At 42.1% G+C, this 18,446-nt stretch overlaps 1 protein-coding gene across 2 annotated transcripts in view; it reads left to right on the top strand.

The window, feature by feature from the left end:
- Nucleotides 1-18,446, top strand: part of trappc9 (trafficking protein particle complex subunit 9) — a 270,852-nt gene that overhangs the window by 88,766 nt on the left and 163,640 nt on the right. For both annotated transcript variants that reach the window (XM_028597569.1, XM_028597568.1), the window contains one exon: nt 2,635-2,753. In XM_028597569.1, the coding sequence (XP_028453370.1) occupies nt 2,635-2,753 (119 nt within the window). The remainder of the gene's footprint in view (nt 1-2,634; nt 2,754-18,446) is intronic.

Below are 18,446 nucleotides of genomic sequence, written 5' to 3'. Positions count from 1 at the left end.
GTAGCGTTTGTCTGACAGGGTGGGCGGCGTGGCATCACGACGGTGGCTCTCCATCGTGATGCCAGTCAACCATCATTGTCCATTTGCACGACCCAGGTGAAAAAAGCTTCTGGGGGGGTTGTTTGGCTCGAGGTCACGGTGCAAAGGACCCTAGGGTGAAATTACTCCGAACCATCACTTTAACTGAACTCTTCGTCTCATATCGATCCTTGAGTTCTAGTAAACTTAAGTCCGATGTAAGAAGGCGTGGGAATTAATAAATTGGAGTCAGATTTGACAGGCCTTAGGGCCTTATTTTAGACTAAATTCCCTACGAGACCCACGCCTTTATTTGAGATTTGAGACTGCAGACACATGCAGAGGTAGGCAGAGCCTGAAGCATCCATGTATTTAAGCGGACTGTTTTTAAATAGAAAAAGATGCAAGAAGACAATCAGTTTTTGCTCTATATACATTTGACGTTCTGGGGCTTTGTTCCTGGCTGATAGCACTATAAAGAAATAGCTGGGATACAATATAAGAAATTGCGTAAAGCCTATTCTCTCCTTTTTATTTTGGCTATTATTGGAGACACACATTTATTTATAATTCTCCCTCTTTGTTTTATTATTTCACTAAGAAGTCTCCCTGGTTTCTGAGCTGGTCCAGTTTGCCGTATTAACTTGCTGCTCCTGCTGCTTGCTGTGAATACAAACTCAATGTTGGCATGCTAAATTGAGCATACTCCACATTTTTCACATCAGTACAACATATTAATTTCATACACGCTACTCTGTTGCGCTGACTTGTATCTTTTAACAAAAAAGCTCCTCCTGTTGGTTCTTTAAAAAAAAAAAAATGTTTTTACCAATATTACATCGTTATGGTTTGATAGTCTGTGAATATGTCTGTCTGTCTATCGTGCCTAAGCTGCTGCAAAGGACAGTAATCTCCCCTCTCTTTGGGGGAAATTGCAGGGCTTTGGATTCCACTGACGTCAGAGAGCGATATGATTCCTTTGACGTCAGAGTGTGGGCTCTGGGCGTCATTTTTGAGTATTGTCTGAGTGGGCTGAAAGCAGCAGCCCCTGTGGCGGTGCCTTATGCAGCTGCTGATAGTGCAGCTGCGACTGTGTCCGCACTGCTGCTCTCAAGGTCACAAATCTAAAACCATTCATTTATTCTTCACATGCTTAAAGCAGCACTATAAATGCACCCAGTGACCTCAGATTCTCTATCGTTTTAAAATATTTAAAACAACTTTAAGCGCAGTTACTGTATCATGAGTGACATTTGCAATCTAACAGGACAAAGAGTATACTTAGATAAAGTACACTGATATAAGTGTACCTAATAATCTTGCAATCAACTGTTAAGCCCCACCCCCCTTACTGTTGCTATGCTTTTACCTGGCTCATCACAAATGCAGTTTACAATGATAATGGTGATGATAATAAGTTATCACGCACAATTTTACACAGACCTAAACAAAAGCAGGCCTCTCATTTCTAGCCAACGGCTTTTTTTTTTTTTTAAACAAAATATATCTAGCTAGTCAGGAGTTGGTTGTCTCTAGCTTTTAAAACAAGAAATCCGTAAAAGGGTCTTGAGTGTGCACTTGATGGCTACTTTCACAGTGGTGAGATTACTTCTTTTATTGTTTCTATTTTAAAATGGTATGAATTACTTTGACAAGAGGAAAGGATTTGAAAATGAGCAACAAACTCACCGCCAGCTACCCCACCTTAGAATGTAAGAAGGTAATGTCCCTTGCCTTTGGAAAAAAACAAACAAACACTAGGCTACTACTGTAGGTATTAGATTCAACTTTACTGTCATTGTGCAGAGTACAAGTACAAAGACAACGAAATGCAGTTTGCGTCCAACCAGAAGTGCAAAAAAAAGCAGAAAAGCGCAATGTGATATTCAAGTATAGACAGGTGGTACATAGGCAGGACAAGAAATCTATTGCAGTGTTATAAGAGCAGAATAAATATGGCTATGTAATATGAACAACATGTACAGGTAGTTAGCCAGGCTAACATTGGCACAGCATACATTTGAGCAGGCAAACCCAGTTTAATCCATTCCTTACGCTTTTGCTCTTGTGTTTCTGTAAAGGCTGAACAAACACCACCCTTGAAAAATCCAAAGCCTCCCGTGCTGAGTTACGATGGCAAAGCATTGATTGGACAATCGCTGTTTAGGGGCGGGGACTTGCGAATGGTCAATATTATAGCCATAGATAACTGAAAAGAAAGATCCAACAATACATATTTAAAACATGTGAACACTACAGGCAATCCATTTTTGAATAACAACATGATAGATATAAAGTATAGCAATAATATACTCCTAGTACCCTTGATCAAAAGCATCAAGTCTGGGCCTGTTTCCTTACGATGGTCAAGTAATTGTGAGGAACATGGCCCTTCTGGGAAATGTAGGAAATCACTCGCTGATAAGAGATGGATGAGGGAAAGTAAGTACATAAAAAAAAAAAGTAATTAAAACAATTCATCACAGAATATTTCCTGTTAAAACTGTTGATGTCCAACAGTGTAAGAGCGTTGGATGCTCTGCTAGCCGATGTTTAATGAAAGCCTCGTCTCTGTAGTCGTTTTGCTGACTGTGTGATACCGTGATGTCTTTTCAGATGGGATCAGTGTGACAGGCCTGCCAATCTCCAGTCCGCTCCGCCAAGTCCTCAAACCCAGGCCCGAGAACAAGACCGCCAGCAGTGAGTCCGGCAAGGCAGAGTACAGCCATATTAAGGTGAATGAACAATAGCCTGTGTAAAGTGCATAGCCCTGTTGTTATGCTTAGTCATTGATTCCCCCTTTTGTTTCCTGGCTTGTAGCATCATTTGGGGGGAAATGCATTTTCACCTTGGTGCAGTCTTACTGCTCCTTTTTCTGCAGATAATGAGTATGTCATGTCGGGATTGTTTAACCCCTTCACTTTCGCTCTCTTCACACTGCACACTGTACTATACTGAACTATAGCTTTATTTTCCACCAAACTACTGCTTCTGCTATGAAAAGAAACACCGAGTTTATTTGGCTGGTTGTCTCACCTTGGCTGCAGATGCACTTTGCTCTTTGAATGAGGACTCAGAGCTCCAACGTAGGCATAGGAATGAGAGAGAAACACAATTTACTGGGTCTTTTTGTGAGACTGCAAAAAGTGCTACGGGGGAAAATAGACAGTGTGACAGGGAAGGAAAAAAAAGGCGAGATGAAGACTGGCAGTGCATGCAGTAGATTGAGCTGATCAGCAGGGGAGAGGGTTTTGTTGAGGACTCGTGGATGTCGGAGGGGTGGAAACAGGCGGCCCGCTGAGGGTCACCTGAAGCACAATGGCCACGGCGACCTGCAAATGAGTTGGCGTCATTTAAAAACCAGCGGAACCCCCTTTCTCCCCTCTCCGTGAATCATCAGGAGAGAAAACAACATTGATGTTTAATGTTCAGATGTGTTACAAACAAAGTCAACTTTTTCTGACTTTCTTTGGAAAAAGTTTGACAGGATGATGACTAACGGGAGAGAGAATACACAAGGATGGTACTTGTTCATGTTTTCCAGAAAGAGCAAACGTGTTGGACTAATCATACAATGGAGAAATAATGAAATTGTGGACCAGAAAAACATGTAACCAATTTACAATGGTTATACCGGATCTTGAATTTATCAGAAAGGGAGAAAGAGTAGATGTGCTTCCAGCCATGTTTTTTAAAAATGTTTTTATTTTTTTTATTTACATACTTTATAACGTGTCTGGAGGAGGACTTTAAAAATGTGTGGTTGTGTATGATGGAAGGAGGCCTAGATGAAAATACAGTTTAAAGTGAGAACACAAAATCTGAAGAGCGCTTGGCCTTTTTGGCATGCACTTTTGAAACGGTCCCTATTGAGCCCATCTATTCACTCCTGTCAAGTGCAAGATGCCAGGCTTAAGTTTACGGTTCAAGGTAGAATTGATTGCCAGTTTGTGTGCGCACTGTACAGACAGAAATCCCTTGGACTACTGTTAATACTTGAGAAAAACTGATCTTGAGTTAGGAGGCCCTTTTTGTATACATTTCAGAACTATGAGCGCTGATCCTCGATGGATATCAGAGATTCTGACCACTGTGAAGAACAAATTCCACTAATTGTCTGTGTGTGACGTATTTATGGGCTAAAGTATAAGTTTACCTACCTACTGAAAGTGACTACAATTCCTCCTCATGCTGCACAGCAACACTTCAGTTAAAAAGCACAATTCTCTCCCCTTTGGGTTTATTGCATAACCCGTTAGTTATCCAATACCTTTGCAGTAAGGGGAAGAAGATCCAAGGCAAGCTGGGCATTTTAATCATTGGTCAGGCTTATTAGAGGCAGGGTTTGACAGGCAGCTCTGACTTTCATAGCAGAATATATGGTGTTGGAACCATGGTTAGAGTGAAGCCAATTACAACAGGACTCTTGTCCTGTGCGCTTAGAAGCAGGTTGTGAGGACATGAGCTCCTTTTCCTTTCATTTTTGTAGATTTGCTGTTGGACATACAGTAGGCACCAGGGTGATTCCTTTCACTGTGTGCTCAACAAAAGCCTGTGCACTTATTTGCCTGTATGCTGTAGTAAATGTATTCTGGGTTTCCAGCTGCATGACTCATCGTCATTATGGGCTGTATTGTTTTCAGCAGTTTGACTCAAACCCACTGCACCCAGCAACCACTTGACGCCGGTCGATGTAGAAGGGGTGGGCATGTACGACGTTGTACGACGTAAACCCACGCAAAGTTATGCAATAAAATGAGTTTGATGATGTTTCTCCATAGAGAAAATAATAACATGGAAAAAGTTTTCAACTGATATGATGAGGTATTCTTCGGTCCCTAGTCATGAAATGATACAGCGCAGCTTTAATTTGGCACTTTATTCATACAGATTTTTTATTTGTGTGTGTGTGTGGTAGAGTAATTTATTTAACCCATGAATCGAAGAGCTCAGACAGCAGTACTATAAAGGAGAATTCTGGTTGATTTCAACACGTAGCTATGTTGTCACGAAAACCCCCCGAAAATAATCGGTGTTGCCTACACCGAGTTAGGCTACTGCTAGCTTTCGCACCCAGGCGGCCAGAACGGGGCAGGTTTTAAACGTGCTTTTAGCCTCTTAACATGTTCGAGATGTCATTACAAGTGCCTACCCATGTGAACTGATTCCTTCAGAGGGAACACAGTGAATATGGCTGCAGTAGATGTGAAAGAAATGCATAACAGTTGTGGTAATTAATTGTGCACCTCCACCTGAATTGTGCACTTCTGTTTAGTTCCGGCGTTGAGACTGCAAGACGAGTGCTTAGGTACCGTCTACAATACCGAAAAGAGATGCAACAAAAAATATTTATTAATTGAATTTTTAAATAAGGTAGTGTCTCCAAACTCACCTCAATTATAACTTGTCTCCTGCTAGTTGTACCACAACACTTACTTTTATTTGAAAATATTTTTGTATCGCTTTTTAAGCACTCGTCTTGCCTTCTCACCACCGCCTCACCGGAATGAACAGAGGTATCAATTAGCATAACTTTTATGCATTTCTTTCACATTTACTACAGCCATATTCACTGTGTTCCCTCTGAAGGAATCAGTTCACATGGGTAGGCACTTGTAATGACATCTTGAACATATTAAGAGGCTAAAAGCACGTTTTAAATCCTGTCCCGTTTCAGCCGCCTGGGTGCAAAAGCTAGCAGTAGCATAACTTGGTGTAGGCAACACCGATTTTTTCCGGTTTTCTCGCTACTGACAGCACTACGTGACCACAAACAACGTAGCTACGTGTTGAAATTGACTGGAATTCTCCTTTTTTAAAGGCAAAAAAATCAAAGTTATATATAAATATTGTTAGTTGCAGCCCTAGTTGAGTCTCATTCTACAAGTCTAACCATTTTTTATTTCCCAGTGATCATTTTTATTTACTTGCGCATATCGCCTTCCCAACATGGGTCTTGTAGAGCCAGGAGTATTTTCCTCTCAGACAGCCAAGACGGATCCAAGCCTGTCCTCCTGTGCAGCTTCTCAGCAGGAGAGCTGCTAGTGCTCTGACCATAGCTTCCCTCCCATTAGCAGCACAGCTTCTAGTATCCTCACCACTGTCTCCACATTCAGGTTGAGTTCAGCGAGAGCAGAGAGACACTTCCATATTTCTTCATTATCTTACCTGTCTGTGTCTTTCCCCCTCTGTGTTGGTAGACCCACATTTATGGCGGAATTACCTTCATCTCTAGACCGCTCTCTAACAAGCTGATTTTCCTGATTGAATGTGTAACAGGAAGTGCTGATATGTTGCCTGAAGACATTGCTGTGAACTTTGTTATCCCCATTATTGCTACCTTTTTGAGAGTTGTATCTGCATATTTTAGAGTGCTTTCTGCATATCATTAGCATGCCACTAGTTTTATGTGGATCATGATTTGTGTGTGTGCATGATAGAATAAGGGGGGATGCATAGTAGCTGATTTTGGCCGGGAGGATGGATGGACAGATGCACAGGAAATTGGAAAAACATCTTGCCAAACTGGCTGGCAGTAAAGCAGGGTGTTTCCTGAATATCTAACTCTTACGTGGGCCAATCAAGTGTGACTTTGGCCATTTTTTTTTTTTTACCACCTAAACCAAATCTGGCCAATATTATTGCTCAGGCTTGAGTTTCGACATACTATTTTTTTAATAATATAGTTTTTCCCCCATGTTTTGTATATGTGATCTGTGAGTATCTCCGGACTATTTTGGCACTGACGTTAGGGCTGCACCATATGAGGAAAATGTCTAATTGCGATTAGACTACAATTACAATTGCGATATGATTCAGGATATTGAAGGGAATGATCATTTGTGTATTATTATTCTCATTTTCATTGAAACATATTCAAATTTAAAATGATTTATAGTGTGATTTTTGCAAGGATCTGTAGCAAACAGATTTTTTTCTTTAGTCTGTGGGATACGATTTGTAGGCCCAGGAGGTCTCTGCAGCACCACAATACTTAATTCAGAATGGTTTGACACATTTTGCCTTTAACAAATATAGCGCCCCCCTGTGATTTGCATATTGCACTGGTCCAAATTGCAATGTCGATAAAATTGCGATTAATTGTGCAGCCCTAACTGACATGTATACTTGAGCCTGCAGGCTATGACTAAGTGCAATCAATCATGACTGATCTGTAATCAGCACAGGAGGAGTCAACATGTTTTTCCTCACTGACCTTTCCGCGCTAAATCTCAGCACCCGTTTTTCAATCCTCCCACCAAAATCGTGAACGCCTATGGGCTTGAAATATGTGCATGCTGTCAGGGTGGGATGGATCCACCCTAGGTGATGGAGGTCTGGCCGCTCAGACGTGCTGGTTTTGCCGATTTATTGACACATTTTTCAATGACTTGACATAGAAGAGTAAGAGCACTTCCACAACTTGGTTACACTGTCAATTACTCGTCTCACCTCATCACCACGGCTTTATGTCTCTCATTCCAGCTGCCAGTCCTCACTGAGAGCACATTACCTCTTCAAGCTCTGTTACAGTTCGATCGTTGTCTGCAAATAGTGCCGTGCACAAAGTTCCGCCGTGATCGTACCCATTGAAGTATCTGTGCAAGTGACTGAAACCGCAGCAGATGCCGACGGTCTGCTGGGGATGTACTGTATGTGAGGGGGTGACATGAGTAGGGCTCGGTATTGGTCAAAAATGTGCGATACCAATACCGTGACTTTGGTACCAGTTTTTAAACAATACTTTTTTTGATACCAATTCTATTAAACAAAAAATAATTTACAACACTACACGTTACGACACAAATCTTTTAATGTATTTATTCAGCTCCTACTACGTGAGCCAACTGTGTGCACAACGTAGAGTTTTTTTCCCGCGTGTCTCTACGATGTGTAACGTTAGACAGCCAATCACAAACATAATTAGATCTTGGTAGAAGCATGCTGCATACTTATTGGCTCACTGACACTGATGAGATTTACGCCTTAGGTATTGAAATTGGGTATTGAAATTAAATTTTCCGATATTAAGGAGGCAATTCTGTCAGTGCCTAACAAGTATTGAATTCGATACCCAGTCCTAGACATGAGTACTAGAGACCCAGACTTGAGTAAAAGTACAAGTGCTCCATCAAAAAAGTGACTTGAGTAGAAGTTGAAGTGCTCCTTAAGCACCACACTTAAGTGGAAGTACTAAAGTATTCAACATTTTTTGTACTTAAGTATTGCAAGTAGTTTATTTTAAAATGTACTACTCAAGAACTAAAAGTAAAAGTATTGTGTTATGTAGTTATTAAAGAAAGCAGTCAAAAGTTAGAATATCATATTGTTAATATTATTTACATTTTTTTTGTATACTTCTTTAAAAAGGAAACTCTTTTTGGGGAGAATAAAATTGAGTTTTCCTAGTAACCTTACCAAAAAGGCTCAGCGTGCTGCAAATGTTGGTATAATATGAAAATGGCTGGTGGATTTAAGACGAAACAATAATAATTTATTGAATGAATTAAATTTGAACATATGTGTCAGTGGCTTGTTGATCTTTACATTGTTGGTTAATTTCCCATCCTGGCCACACACACACACGCACACACACACTCATACGGTTTCATAAAGTACTTATTGGACTTTAACTTATCATTGCACTTAATAAATAACGAGCGCAGCTGTCTTCAATTTAGGTCATCCTGTACGTCTCATCTCCGTTTCCTGCATCCACCGTGTGTGATTGTGTGCGTTTGTGTGTGTGTGCGTGTCAGTCGCAGGGGGGAACTGAGCTGCAGCCCCGCCCACTGCAGAGAGCCGACAGGATTGAAACAGCAGCAGCTTTCAGTGTACATTGATGTTAAAATGTATATGCGTTGGCAGGACGGTCCGAAATCTTTCGCACGGTCTTTCGCTGTACTGTTGGTAAATGTGAGATGTTTGAGTCACACATTTCTCGTCTTCACATCACAAACGAGGAAATGAATTCACTCCCGCTTGGTCCTTGGCTCTCAGAGTCACATACTGATACAAAGTCTGGCACGTGGGACTGCTGGGATTGGTTGAAGTCTAGGGAAACTCCGGTCATTGGTCAAATTTGCAGAAAAGTTGCGGTGATTGGTCAATATTGCGAGTCGTACCAAATTCACGGTGATTGGTTGTAAAGAGTAACGATGCAGCACATAAAAAATGTATCTGAGTAAAAATGTTAAACTCATCGAAAATATGTACTCAAGTAAAAGTGGTAGAAGTAATACTCCAGTAGAGTACAGATACAGCCTTTTAGTAATTAAGTACGGTAGTGAAGTAGTTTGTTACTATAAATCTCTGGTGACGGGCTGGGAGTTAATAGAAAAGAAGTGCATACAGTAATCCCACCTGGGATTGGCCATGAGCTACTTTAATGCTGGCCGGTGTGCAGGCCTGGTCACTCACTTAGCCTTCCTGTGAATCTCCACTGGACAGATGGCATTAAGGGCATTTTAAGTGGAGCTATGATACTGGAATAGGCAGGCCCCTCAGACATGGCCTGCGATTATCTTCAAAACGCCAAATGTCCAGGGTGCTGCAAAGCTGCATCCGGTGCAATTTTTCTTCCCTCTTCATAATGCCATGTTATTGCAATATAGAGATTGCTGTTCAAACGCAGATGCATGTGTTCCTCTGAGGCTGGAGAGAGACAAAGCCGTTACTGGGCCTCCTCCTGCCAGCGTCAGCCGTTTTAGAGTGACCAATTTTCTATGTGATGTGCACCTCTGAACTCAGCCAAATATGAAATGAAATAGTCCAATTTTCAGGTGGTCATTGGTAAGATATTACTGCAGTGGACAGTGCAGTAATAGCTTTGACAGTGGCTATCAAAGTGGGTTTCAGAGACATTCAGGCCTTTCGGTTGGTCATAGTTGAAAATTGAGGAATAGTTTGACAGATTTTCTGCTTTTTTTCCTGTTGATTGCACATTGAGCTTTAAATTTGTTGGTTGGACAAAACAAGTAAGATTTAAACCATTTCACACAGCCCGGTTAGTGAATATCTGATTTGGAGAATTTATAAGAACGCTGAATACCTCCAGATAAAAACCCATGATCTGATTGACAAAGATGCAGACACTTTTTTTTTTTTTTTTTTTTTAGAACAAATTCAAAGTGCAATTTATGACACATTTTACCTTATACAATTATTATGGTAAACTTATTATCAGACACTTGCCAATTTATACATGCAGCAGACATGGACATGCATCTCTGGCAACCTGATTAATGAAAGTCATTTTAGCTCGGTTTTGGTCTCCACCACAACCCGAGGGACATAACCGTTTATATATATATATATAAATAAATAAATAAATAAAGTGCTGATAAAAATCCATTTTTTAGCTAGTTAATCGCTAACTTTGCCTGTGTGCTTTTTGGTGCTAGGCAGGTAGCGTATATTGGGTTTACAGTATCACAGTTGAAAACATTGTGATTTGTGATACTGAACTAAATTCGATCTGGGATTGCCACCACAAGGCTCTCACCAGAGTTATATTGACATCTAGAGTCTGGGCCAGGAATGGCTGCACATGACTCTTGCCTCTGACGTGACAAGCAAACATAGAGCTGGCTGAGCTGTAATGGTGGCAGTTAGCACTGCACGCGCGGCCAGACGGCCTACCAAAACAAAGAACAGAGAAACTAATATTTGTTTGCTGCCACATTTAAGGTGCTGTAGGAAGGATTGTTAAGATCCAGGACTTAGCAAAAAAATTTGAACATCGATAACTTCTCAGTCTCAACCCCCTTTCCGCTAAAGCACCTCCCCCCCCCACAAGGGAGAATGAATGAGCAGTGATTGACACGTAGTTTTTGTTTCTTGTAGTTCTACTGGAACATAGGATCAGTTTCAATAACTATGAGTCTTACCTACTGCATCTTTAATGTTCTCAATGTTGTATACAGCCCCTTTAACATTAAACATAGTCATTTGATCCGTTGTTAATATACAAATATTGATCAGTTCAGCTTTGTATAATCATAAATTATCAAGATGGTGATTTAAGTAGCTCCCCTTCGGGAAATCTCAAGGTTAGAATCGACATTGGTATTTTGTCCACGCAGGGAAATCGGACCCATTTTTTGTTCTTTGTTGTCACCTTTTTTTGTGTGGGATAACACAAAGTTGCTGTGTCATAATTCGAACAAGGTTTTATTTGTTTTTAGATTGCCGGTAAACCCAAGTCACTGTATATATGCAGAGATATTTACCTCAAACATGTTTGCAAGAAGATTGGATCACACTTCAGAAAGGCGATGTAAGCATTTTTCCTCACTGCGAAGAGTGCGTCTTGGGGTGGTGTTAAGTGAGAAATAACCTGGCCTGCAGACAAGACATGACACACACACACACACACACACACACACACACACACACACACACACACACACACACACACACACACACACACACACACACACACACACACACACACACAGTTTCAGGGGTGGTGGAAGTAGTTGGGGCGGTTGTTGGGTGTGGGCGGAGGGAGGGCTAATCAAATCCAGTGGAGACAGAGGCAGAGTCGGCTGCCTGCCTGCTATTTTTAGAAGCCCAGCCCGGTTGATGGCGGTTCAGCTCTCTTCACGCTTACAGATCCCAGCTTGTGATACAGATATTTATAACTGCCACAGCTGTCTGCCCAAGTGTGAACTTCCAGCAACCAAATGATTTTCTTTTTCTTGGCTCAGGAATAAACCGGCTCCTTCTTTTCTCCCTCCTTTTGGCTCATTCACTGCCAACTTTAGGTTCAGTTTGTTGTCATTTTGAACGAGCTGATCTCTATTAATTAGCTGCTGATGCATTACCTATGGAGAAACAAACTGGGACGGGGTTCATTTCAGTTGCACAGATTCCAGAAGATTCCCGTTCCTCGCTGCGGCGGAAGGTCTGGCTATATTCCACACAGCATTCCGGGGTGGGAGAAAGACGTGCTCTGGCTTATTGGCATTTCGTGGGAGCTCTGGAGCAACTCTAGCAAGACCCTCGTGATTTCATTCCGATATTGGAAATAAGTCTGCGAAATCGTTTGAAAAGTCGTTGAGTGTAAGGTCGGCATTAGTCGACAGACTAGTCGACCAATGGACTAAGAGGGGGCAGTCCTACCACGTTTAGGTACTTACCTCCCAAATAGTCTTTCATTTCCTCCAAAGATCAGACATTTGGTTAAAAATGTGGATCAACCTCGTCTTTGTTGGACCTCAGTGCATTGTGTATGTGTGTTGCTTATTAGGGTGGCTATTGATGCTAAAGCTCACTTTGGCTGCAAACAAGTTAATGTGTGTTTATTCAGCTTTGAATCCAGAGTGATAGAGTGACGGAGTGAGAGAGAGAAATGGGGATAAAAGCCATAATTCAGTCAGCCTATTATGAGGCTTAAAGTTTACCCAAACACTGGTGTATCTTGATGGGTAGTCAGTCCCTTGAGGCTGAACTACACTTCACTGCAACAAAAAACCATTCCAGAAAAAAAAAAAATAGAATCCACTGAGCTGAAAACTCTTCACCAGGCCTTTTGTGAGACAGGCTGTTGCTCCATGATTCCCCATCATTTACGACACCATGCTGAAGGATCCAACAGTGTGGTATGACTTTCTACCACCTGCCAGGCATTTACCCAGACCTTACATAAAGGATGAAAAGCCCTTCCAAAAGTTTCAAATCCTCACCAGGGTCATCACAGTACACTGTCGATCACAGAGCTGCTTCTCTTCACTGCCGTTTGAAATCTCCTTTTGGGGATTCTGACTAGAGGTCGACCGATAGTGGATTTTACCGATACCGATAGTTAGGTTGGGCCGTATTTGCCGATAACAGATTAATCGACCGATAGTATTTAGAATAGAGATGGCCCGATACCATTTTTTGCTTCCCGATACCGATTCCGATACCTGAAATTGCGTATCAGCCGATACGGAGTACCGATCCGATACCAGTGTGTCATATATTTTATTATGTTTTAACAACTGTATACTGCTATCCCTGTATGGATGTGATATGATTTCTATCTTTGTTGTCGGTCTGGCTCAGGTTAAACTCTTTGTGAAACATTAACAAACACAAACAATGAATGCTACAGAACTTTCTTTTACTATCCAGTTTGACAGTCAGTTATAACGGAAAAAGAACATAAATAAACTACTTTGACGTAGATTTTCTTTAGGGCTTTATTACGTGGTATCGGATCGTGCATAAACTCCAGTACTTCCTGATACCGATACCAGCGTTTTAGGCAGTATCGGAGCCGATACCAGTATCTGTATCGGAACGTCTCTAATTTAGAATTGGTACTGGATAAAACAGTTGACAAAATACATACATTTTTTTCAAAAAAAGTCCAGACGCTTTTGCCAATAATCAAAATAATAATGTCATATTTATTGATATTACACCCACAGCAATGCTACACAAGCATGTGTGTTGTCTAAAACAGTTCTCCTACATATTTGGAGTCATCCAGTGCAAAAATAAACATAATGAGCATTATAAATCATATAAAAGGACAAACTATTTACATTTCTTCAAAAAAGACCCAAATGTATGCCAAATCTCAAAACAGTGACGCCATTCTTCTCTGTAGAACGGTTTAGATCTAGCCTGATGTGGTCCTACTCAGATTCTAGTCAGAATGGGAGTCTGAAACCGCTCCATTGGGCTGTGATTATGGGGCGTGTTCCCATAGATATAGAACAATAAACAATTGTTCTATGCGTGTTCCAACCGAACCAGGAAAAAAAAAATTCCTCTGCATTCATTGGATAGACCTACAACCAATCAGAGCAACGGAACTCAACACTCTGTGTATCGTCTCCATAGCAACCACTCTTTGCACAATGCATTCGTTCTAACTTCAGACTTTTAGACTTTTTTTAAGCTGGATATATCATTTGTTGCGTGTAAATATCAATGTGGATAACGTTAGTGATAGTGACATGCTTGCTACAGTCGCATTTCTAGAGATGAATCAGCGAAAACACGTTTTATTTCTCTGATTCACGGCTTCGTTCTAGCGCCGGCGCTCCCTCTCTTCACTCACTCTCTATGTCTCTCCACCATATAACGCTCTCTCTCTCCAGTCGCTCTCTATGTCTCTCCACCATATAACGCTCTCTCTCTCCAGTCTCTCCACCAAATAACGCTCTCTCTCTTCAGTCTCTCTCTGTGTCTCTCCACCATGTAACGCTCTCTATCTCCAGTCTCTCTCTATCTCGCTCCACCATATAGCTAATGCTACCGTGCTTTCGGGCAGTTGTTGATGCTCCTCCGCTGAGGATTTTAAAATGAATGCGCTGTCGATTCTACACATCTCAATTTCCCCAGCGGCAGCCACTAGACGGATCGTGGACGATTTGGATCGGACTTGCGTTCATTTTTGTCAGTGTTTAACCGCTTAGGGTAAGTTAGCCTACTGCTAATTTTAGCGTCATCTCAGCCTCGAAAGCAAACAAACATACTGTTGTGCTGTTCTTTCTCTACTAATGCAGCATCTGTTAAACAAATGAATAACTTTATAATTATATAACAAACCTTTTTGCTGTCGATGCTTTAAACGCGCATCTGATGTCAGCCTTCTCCGCACAGCATTTGTTCTCCGTGCAGAGCGCAGTAACACGTGTCGCAAATAAACACGAGGCATCAGTGATAGTTTTTATTTTGCCTCTAGAGGCCGCTATTGTAACGCATGATGCCAGCAGAGCCTTCTCAGCTCTGTGTACTGTGTAATGAATGACAGCATGCGCTTCTCAGCCGCTCCAGCAACGGACGCAACCAGGAAAAACTATCGGCATGGATTTTTGCCGATAACGATAGTTCCACCAATCAACTATCAGTGCCGATTAATTGGCAAAACCGATGAATCGGTCGACCTCTAATTCTGACAAGCAGCTCCCTCGGAGAACGATTTGGCCTTATTTCAGATAACTGTCTCCACTGACGCCATGTGTGGGTGAGGGGGACAAATGGACTAAATATCACATCCATCCTCTCGGGGTGGTGAGCTTGATGTAGCATGCAACTATCTGTCAATTTGTGGGTCTATTTTTAGATTTTGGCGGAGGGATGGGATATGGGAGATAATTAAGACTGATCAAAAGGCATAATCATCATCAGGAACACACACACACACACACACACACACACACACACACACACACACACACACACACACACACACACACACACACACACACACACACAGAGAAGCAGCACTGCCACGGTCGCCGGCTGTTTGCCAACATTTTCATTCCTACAAGCAGTTTAATCTCTTGAGTGCTTAATTTACCTGGCCGCAATACACGGTCCTCACTGATTGGAGTTTGAAGCTACAGCTGCAGACCACAGCTGTGCCCGACCCCGCATGCACTTTCCACTTTATCTGTATACAGATGCCTGTTGCTTTCAGGCTGCAACGACGTGAAGTGTATCCCTTGGTGATAGATGACTGGAGGAAACGTGTGTGACGAGAAATAAGAAGATGGATGGGGTTTTGTTGTAGGGGATGTGTCACTGCGGAGTTGTCTCTGCTATGGAAACCCCACAGGGATTTCTTTTTCTCATTTGCAGCTTGTGCGTTAGTCACATATGAAAAGATGCTCGTCGCAGCTACCTCTGCGCGGAACGCTGCATCTGCTTCCATTCCCTTGTCCATTCACGCGCCGGCCGACATGAAGCGAGGCCTGCTGCTGGCTCTTTCATGACCGAGGAAGTAGTTCCATGAGCCCAGGTGTAATCACGTGCGCCATTCTTTCTCCAGCAAGGCTGTTATTGCGTTCATGATAATACACTGCATAATTCACTTCAATTTCTTTCTGCAAAACTCCCTCAAATGTCGAGTGATGTGATTTGCATGCGAGGCCTTTTCTTTTGCTTTTGATTATTTGCCTTGCAATTAGCATTTCCTGTAGGAGCTGGCTCCTGGATATCTGCCACTCATCAAATTAAACTCTCCTATGATGATTTTTAATATTTGAATAAATTGTGAAAGGGCGAGCTTGATTTCCTGTGAGAGTCGGCAAACCTGCAGGCCCGCCTGACGGTTACAGAGATGGCAGCGAGTGGCTTTATAGATCCTTTTTTCATCTGTAGTTGCAACAGGCGCCACGTGCTGGCAGCGACACCGTGAGTCCCCTTATTTAACTTTTAGCTCCTGGATGTACTGGCATGCAACAGACCGCAGAGACAAGTACAGCATCGTACATCTTGTCCCCGATGAGCTGTCTCTGCGATGCGCCACCGCAGGCCCTCAGTCTCTAACTGATGGCCAAACGATCTGGTCCTGTAAGCAACCGAATTTCGAATACATCTTCCTAGTTACTCTTCATGTAAAATACACAACTCTGTGTGGGCTCCTGGGCAGCTTTTTATGAGCTGCGGCGAGACAGGCCGATTGGAAAAAGCAACCGTCTGTTTGCCTTGTGGCTCTTCAGACTTTAGCGAGATCTCTTCAGAGGGCTGTCCTTGTTCAAAGAAAGTACAGGGATATAAACTCTGGCTTATAAATTGTTGTTTAGTATTAAATAATGCAATGGTATTTTTATCATCTCACACTAAATCTCAGTTCGCTGAACTTTTCAAGGAAATATTGTTGTTGTAGTACATAAGAGGTGAAAGATCATTATATTTGTACAAATCAAAGCAGCCTCTGGCATATTTCAGCCATGTAGGGTCAGAGGTGTAATGTTCATGCAAATTCACATGCTTGTCTGTTGAAAGGGTTGCAGCGCTACCAAGCCATGGCTGAGCCACGGCCGAGCGACGTCCATCTCCGCGACGTGTTGTTAAATCTTTCAAGAGGTACACGTCATGCTACGGCAAAGGATCCGTATATCCACGTATCAACGCATGTAGCCAAGGCGTAGATTTTAAGCAGAAGCATAATTTACACTTTACGATTACTATTCTGGTAATTAGAGCTGAAGAAATTATTCTAAGGATGTCCCGATCACAGTATCAGATTGAAACCAATATTGGCATTTTTTAACTGATCAGGGATGGGCATTCACTCCGATTACGTTTACTCCGATCATTTACAGCAGCTTGAAGTGAACGCCGCCTTTAATCCCACACACCCTGCCCCACAGACACATCGCCAGAATGCCTGGATGCCGGCACTTTCAAACCAACCTCACCAGTGTGAGTGTTTCGTAGCTTGCCAGCCCTTTGCAACAAGTAAAAAAAAGTCTCTTTCTTAGTCACCCGTTTTACAGAAGCGGATTTCTCCAATTACTCCACTTACAGGCTGTTATTCCCTGGAGCCGACATTAAAGGTCCCATGGCATGAAAATGTCACTTTATGAGGTTTTTTAACATTAATATGAGTTCCCCCAGGCTGCCTATGGTCCCCCAGTGGCTAGAAATGGCGATATGTGTAAACCGAGCCCTGGGTATCCTGCTCCGCCTTTGAGAAAATGAAAGCTCAGATGGACCGATCTGGAATGTTCTCCTTATGAGGTCATAAAGGGGAAGGTTACCTCCCCTTTCTCTGCTTTGCCCGCCCAGAGAATTTGGCCTGCCCATGAGAGAGAGAGACATCATGGCTTGAAACCGAGTGAAGCATGGCAGTTGGTCAAGGCCACACCCCCACCCTCCACCTTGCCCCCCCTCTCTCCTCCTCAATAGCTACAGACACAGAAATGGTACTTACTAAGGAAAGCTCATTGTGGGACTGGCTCTAGTGGCTGTAATTCTGCACCAAGGCTGAATTTCGGGAAAGAGACTTCAGATACAGTATTAGGGGACCACTAAGGTCTATATAAAAGAGACTTCAGATACAGTATTAGGGGACCACTAAGGTCTATATAAAAGAGACTTCAGATACAGTATTAGGGGACCACTAAGGTCTATATAAAAGAGACTTCAGATACAGTATTAGGCGACCACTAAGGTCTATATAAAAGAGACTTCAGATACAGTATTAGGGGACCACTAAGGTCTATATAAAAGAGACTTCAGATACAGTATTAGGGGACCACTAAGGTCTATATAAAAGAGACTTCAGATACAGTATTAGGGGACCACTAAGGTCTATATAAAAGCATCCAAAAAGCAGCATGTCATAGGACCTTTTTAAACACAAAAAGAAAATCAAAGATTGACTATTAAGCGCAAGAGGCATCACTAAGTTTAGTTTTCGTAGTCCAGCGGGGAACTTGAGACTGTTTATTCTTTGGTTGGGGGTTTCCTGGGATCCTAAAGACAACTGTTTTGGTGTTTAAAAAAGCCTGTGTGCAGCTCTATTATCTGAGCAAATGCAAGAATCGAATCGGTTCTCAGCGTCGGCAGATATTAAATATTAAAAAAATCGGATTGGGGTCCAACACAGCTGATTGGGACATCCCTAAATTATTGGTTATCAAAATAGTTGAGGCTAGATTAATTTTCTGTCAATTGACTTATTGATTAATGGACTA

This window comes from Perca flavescens, chromosome 14 (genome assembly GCF_004354835.1).
Source record: "Perca flavescens isolate YP-PL-M2 chromosome 14, PFLA_1.0, whole genome shotgun sequence".
NCBI lineage: Eukaryota > Metazoa > Chordata > Actinopteri > Perciformes > Percidae > Perca > Perca flavescens.
This window is presented reverse-complemented; position numbering and strand designations above follow the sequence as displayed.